This window comes from Prunus dulcis, chromosome 6, assembly GCF_902201215.1.
Source record: "Prunus dulcis chromosome 6, ALMONDv2, whole genome shotgun sequence".
Taxonomy (NCBI): domain Eukaryota; kingdom Viridiplantae; phylum Streptophyta; class Magnoliopsida; order Rosales; family Rosaceae; genus Prunus; species Prunus dulcis.
The window spans coordinates 24,636,781-24,643,410 of NC_047655.1; the positions used below are offsets into that span (position 1 = coordinate 24,636,781).

The 6,630-nt window shown below is 35.9% G+C and overlaps 1 protein-coding gene across 1 annotated transcript; it reads left to right on the plus strand.

Moving 5' to 3' along the window:
• Positions 1–4,047: 4,047 nt before the first annotated feature.
• On the plus strand, positions 4,048–6,213 carry LOC117630532 (UPF0481 protein At3g47200-like). The gene is made up of 2 exons (XM_034363239.1): positions 4,048–4,188; positions 4,750–6,213. The coding sequence occupies exons 1-2, from the start codon at positions 4,048–4,050 to the stop codon at positions 6,211–6,213; spliced, it is 1,605 nt and encodes a 534-aa protein (XP_034219130.1).
• Positions 6,214–6,630: the final 417 nt, after the last annotated feature.

Here is a 6,630-nt window from a genome sequence, read left to right on the forward strand (position 1 = left end):
ACTTTTTGTAGATCATTATAGAGTCACAACATTTCTAACAAAAAGTTTACCAAATCCTATAACACTGCTTTTTATACTCACAACATATTTACAAATATAAATTATCACAACACTTTTATAAATAACATATTTACAAATATAAATTATCACAACACTTTTATAAATATAAATTACCAAGTACTTCATTTATTCTCGCACCAGTGGTTTTTTTTTTTTTAAAGCACAGTTCGCTGACTTCTTATTGAAAGTAAAGTTCGGACAACATGACAATTTATTAGGGTGAACGCCAAAAGAGGAATTTCAGTCATCATTGTATTCTACTTTCTCTGTAGACAAAGTAATTGAACTGCAGGTGTCCAAATTCACTCTGGGGGATTTTGATTCGATGGTGTTCAATAGTTCTTGGGCTTCGTTGAGTATGCTCCATCCCTCTTTCAACAGCATCACTCCTCTACCAGCCTTTTTACGTCCATCTTCAATGTGATTTTTTGAAGAAATAAAGAGGTCCAATACGTTGACTGAACCAGTTATGCTAGGGCAAGCATCCTGAATGGTCTGTATTATTTCCGCCAGCTGCTTTAAGTGTTCATGAATAACAAACGTGGCATCGACAGAAGCTGTTTTAACCTTGATGACCCTCCTTCGCTTGCTCGCTTTTTCTCCTGCAGTCCTCATACAACAATTAATCAAAAGAAGGGAAAAAAAAAGGAAAGAAAAAAAAAAAAACAGCCTACCTCTTGGCATATTAATTAATTAAGGAGTTCGTATATTAGCAAATTAAATGTCTGAAAAAAGAAAAATTAAAACATACAAAGATATTATAACCTAAGTTTGTACCCGTGGAGTTCTCTGTTTTTTGAGGTGTGTGGGGATCCTCTGTTTTTCTCCCTTCTTTGCCTTCATCGCGAAGCCTTTTTTTATTCAGAAGATCATGTATTTGGTTGAATCCTTTCTCCGTCGACTCTTTTGTTTGGGTCTGATTCTCCCTCGCCACTTTTTGTTTGGTCTGAATCTCCATCGCCTCTGAAGAGTACACAACTCGGGAGAACCCAAAGTTGCTATATGTAGGCATTTAAGGGCTCATAACACACACACACACACATATTTTTTTATATATTAGACACAATTTTTTTTATTTTTTTTAATTTTCGAGACAAGGGAGAATCAGACATTTTACCCTATACTAGAGCATACACGTTGGTGTGGTGAGATTTGAGCTTCCTTATGCATTGCAATTAACTTGGGGTTGGGTGCTTACGTTCATATTAGAGATATATTATCTATGTGGTAGGCCCAACAATCCCATGTACTTTGAAATACTAAATAAAAATTGTATTCAGACCCCTAAAAACAAAAAAGATTAAAAATTGTTAGGGCGCAAAGAGACGCCACACGTTTTGCCACCCTCTCGGTCACTAATTATTATCAATTTACTTATCATGTAGGATGCGTTATATATATAATTATCAGATTTTGAATTACTATATTTAGATAGCGTGTATTTTCCCGTATTTCACTAAATCTTGATCATTGCAATAATCTAACAACTTAAAATATGAGACATCAAACCTCAACTTAACAACGTTAAGTCTTCTTTAAAAAAACACCATTAAGTCTAAATAAAATTAAATATTTAAAACAAATAATAATGATAATACACAGCCACTCAACCTCAACAACGACCAATGGCCCGCCCAACCCACCTCGCAACACTGGCGGAAAGCCTGTCTCTTTTCACCACTAGCCAACCTCTCCTCCTCTCTCTCCCCTTCTTTCACTCCTGGGGTACATGGCAATTTCTGACGCACCCAAACCCCACACCCACACCCACACCCACTCCCCGACCATTGCATATTGTAAAATGATTAAAAATTAAAGGGTATGAAGAGGATGTTAAAGAGACGGATGAAACTAAAGACTATTTGTTTGGCAAAATGGCTAAGTAACTCCTAGATCTCACGAACATAATTAATAAAAATTAAAAGAAACAATCAATCAAATCTTTCTTTCACAAGTATATTTAAATCCCACCTCTTTATTGTGGAGGGCCACAAACATTATTTTAATATATATATATATATATATTATCCTAAGTTGTCCAATGCAAAGTCCAATATATATAATATTTCAGAATTTTAGGAGGGCCAAGACCCTTGCAAGCCTAAGCACACCTCCGCCACCAGTTAGCAAGATTTTCCTCTTCAGGGTCGTCGTCGCGGCTATGTGTTTGCCCCATGGAAGAGCCTGGAAATTTTTCTGTATATCTAGGCACTGAGAGCACTTGTTGGAATATAGTATATATAGGCGCTGAGAGCACTTGTTGCAAGAAATTGAGAGATAAGCCACTCTCGATCTCTCCATATTGTTATTATTATAAATTTTCTTACTAGAGGAACTGATATACCTTCACGGATACATGTCATATAATGGTTAATGGTAAACAATGTACTAAAACGGACTATACTAGAAAGTGAGCATCTCGAAATTAATTGACAATAAGTATAAAGATTCAAAATTTATATATAAGCTATTAATGCAAAGCCTTCATCATTAATCAACTAGGAATCAATTTTTTTTTTCTTTCTGATTTATTAAATTAATGAATTTAAGTTTAATTGGGTTTCAGTTTTGATTGCTTTGAATCTATTTAGGTGAATTTTTTGCTACTTTGGAAAGTTTTATAAAAGCTTTTGGCAGAAATTTTTTTTTAAACATTTTTTAAAACTAGCATTTATGAATGTAGGCGGTAAATTTTAGCTTTTTTATATTTATTATAAAGTCTTTCTCATTTAGCATTATTTAATCCATAGAAAATTCATATTAAGTGACGTGAAATTACATATGTGAACAATTCATATTATTAACAGTGCCATTGACAATAAGTACCTAAACTACAAGTGGGATTCAGAACATGGGGAGGGGTGGATTAGAAAGGTTCAATAAGTCAACGCTAGGTGCTCAATACAACGATTGTTGGAGAGATATACAATGCAAGTCAACGAGTCGATCCTTCATTTTTCCAGCTAAGCATGCGGTTGTTGTGAATTTGAAGGTTGGTGCTGATGCTGACATATGAAATACATCATAGTATTTCGTCATAGCATTTCGTTATCTAAATCATGCCACGACGCACCGCATTGTTAATTATAAAAATATATGAATCAGTCCTCCTCCACAGGGTGTCATGTGCTAAGAGCCTATGACCCGGAAGGGATTAATTATATACCTTTTCTTGGTCGGTATGACATCTCCTCTATGGGTATGGGTATGGCTGACCATATAGAGTTGTACTTGGCGATTTGTGAAGGCCAGCGTTTGAGTCCTTGTTTAGGAAATTCTCAGCGTTTTGGTTGTTGCCTTCGTTCTCCTGTCTAAGGTTCTAACCCAGATGAGGCCGGGAAACAGTCACAGCTGTTTAATCCTCTAATTGCCAAGCATACGATATTGAGAAATTATACAATAGTACGTTTCTATTATGTGGCACTTGTCAAGTGGTAGTACACACTTATAATATAGCGATACTTGGATAACTACTCATGGGTGTTAGTAAAGGAAAACATTGAATTTAATTGCCAAATTATCACTATGTATGCATGTATGCATATCTTGAGTGAAAAATCTTCCATATATCCACCAGAAAAACGAATAGACATTTTGGAACACACTAAATAAGCGAGCAAACTGCTCCTCATGATCATATTAGGACCACGACTTCGACTACTTTTGATAAACATATATAGCTTTTGTCCTCCCGTCCCATCCCAAGCATAATATAGAGGAAATTTTTCATATATGGAGAGCAGAAGTGAAACGCAATAATCAACCATTTATTTTCTTGGGACTTTACCATAATAAAAGGGATAGATTGTGTACTCGTCTCATTGATTGAATTACGAATATAAACAAATTTGTGTTAGGTACAAGTAATAAATTGTTGAAGTCTTTTTTTAGGAAGGTTCTACAACATCTTTAGAAAACAGATTTGATATATTGTCACTCCATTCTACTTTAATTTCTAATAGAGAGTGCATATGGGCCCATTTGGGGATGGGATTACTGGTGCGGTCTTTCTATATTGTTCTTAATCTTCATGGTTGCCCTATAAAAGACAATCTTCTGTCCCTTGGGAAGCATATTCGAGGTCGCAGAGTAGTAGGCGAATCCGCTGAGATGACAGATGAGTGTCAGGTAACTCTTAAAGAGCTGAAAAGAAATAGGGAAGATATCCGGGAGAGAAAGAAAGGGGAAAAAAAAGAAGAGATAGGAACCCCAAATTGGTTCTAATCATTACATTCCTTTTTTTTTAATTATGTGTTCAATTTATATATTTCTATATTTACACTTATTTTGTTGCAATTGATTCTAATGTTAATTTTTTTTTTCCTTCTTTAGTAATTCAATTTCTCACTCACGTTGGTTAAAATATATATATTTTTTCTTTCTTAAGCTCAATCTTTTTTCATGACTTTGTTGATGTGCTTGTGAAGATTTGCCGTTTAAATTGCCCTCTTGTACTCTTTACCTCTAGCTAAGCTTCATCAAGTTTCTTAATTGTTTATCAGTATTTTTTTTATGTTCGTAAATTACCAATAGCCAACAAACAGGTAAATTACCTTTTTAATGCACCTCTACTCCATGTAATATACCTATACAATCCACTCACCAATGGTAAAGTTGGGAATAATATATCTCTAGTAGAGATACCTACAAATTTAACTCTTTTTCTTTTCCTCTTCTCTTTCAAAACAGGTTGCCCAGGAGATACTCGATAGTGATCTGTGGGCGAGGGGGCTTTCGGACAAGCTTGAAAAGGTGAAAAAAGGGTCACAGCACTTGAGCATCTACAGAGTTCCAAGTAAACTTCGAAAAGTGAAGAATGATGCATACAAACCTCGCGTTGTCTCTATTGGACCTCTCCATCGAAACAATAATCCTAACCTTTTAGCTATGAAAGAACATAAATGGCGTTACATGCTCCTCATTTTCCAGCAAACAGACAACATCATAAATACTATCCAATGCTTGCAAAAGTGCACCAATGCCTTTTATGCTTCAGGGAAGTACCCTTTAAATAAAAAAGTTCGTGAAAGCTATGCTGTAGATCTCACAAATATTAAGGAGCATGATCTCGCAGAAATGATGTTAGTTGACGGTTGCTTCATATTGCAACTTTTCCTAGAGAATCACCAATCCTGCGACCAAGCTAATGATCCAATATTCAGTAGTGCTTGGATGCTCCCAACACTTAGGCATGATCTGACATTACTTGAAAACCAGATCCCTTTCTTTATTCTCGAAGAATTGTATGGCATTATCCGTCCTCACATAGTGAAATATACACCGCCAGATTCGGTCGCTACCCTGGCTCTCAAGTTTTTTCAACCTATGTACCAACAGGAAATAACACGAGATACGGATACTGCAGGCTGCAAGAATTTGCTGCTTCACCTTTGCAACAACTTCTTCCCCCCAAGTTTGAGCCATATCATTGAACTGGGGGGTCCTGCAAACCCAAGCAACCAACAGACAATAAAAGAAGGTACGGACACTGAAGACTGCCAGCATTTACTTCATCTTTTGCACAACTTCTTCCGCCCAAGTTTGAGCCAAGCAGCAAGCAAGAAAAAAAAGAATAAATTCAAGTATTGCGCTTCAGACCTTTATGACATTGGAGTCCAGTTTGAAATAGGGTCAACCGACGGCCAGTTGTTGAGCATAGATTTCGATGATGGAGTAATCAAAATTCCACCATTGTTCATCGACGACACAACAGATTCGCTCTTCCGGAACCTGATAGCTTTCGAGCAATGCCATCTCAAGAGTTCGCATCACATTACATCGTATGTCATCGTTATGAAGAGCCTCATACGTTCCAAAGAGGATATCAAACTACTCAAGGAAAAAGGGATCATGCATGAAAATTTTGCAGGAGGAAAATATTATGTTGATTTCGAAAGTATTTTAGACCATATTAACCTGAAGCACTTCTGCTTTGGCAAGTTGTGCGACGATGTGAATGAATATAGTAAGTCAAGTAAGTTTCATCACTGGCACAAATTCAAAGCATTTTGGACAGTGCGACTACAGAGAGATATGAAGTCCCTTTATGACAAATATTTCTCTAGTCCGTGGAGTCTCATGGCATTCTTGGCTGCGGCTGTCGTTTTCTCTCTCACTGTGACACAGACACACTACGCCATTCACCCTCGCTAGCTAATACTTGCTGGTTGATGCTTTTACAATTATATTATTATTACTATATTTGTGCTTTTACAACTGTATGGAGGCAAAAGTGACCCCTTCAGAATAAGGAAATGTCTCGAGAGATTGAATCTTTTGATTTTCCATTTCCCCTTCACAACTTATTATAGTGATTTTGTTTGCTGATGTAGTAATAAATATATTTGAGTGTATTGTTCAGCAAATTCAAGTGATAATTATAATTATTAGTTCCTGCTTTTCTTTTATTTTATTTTTGTACTTTCTGAGTTTCTTATGGTAAAAGGGGGTTTAGGGTTTCTGTTCTGTAATCTGTTGGGCCATCCTATAATTTCAATTATTAACATATAAAAACAATGATAAAGGCAATGAGCTGAACCAGTAATAGTATATATTTTGCTTAGTTTTCAA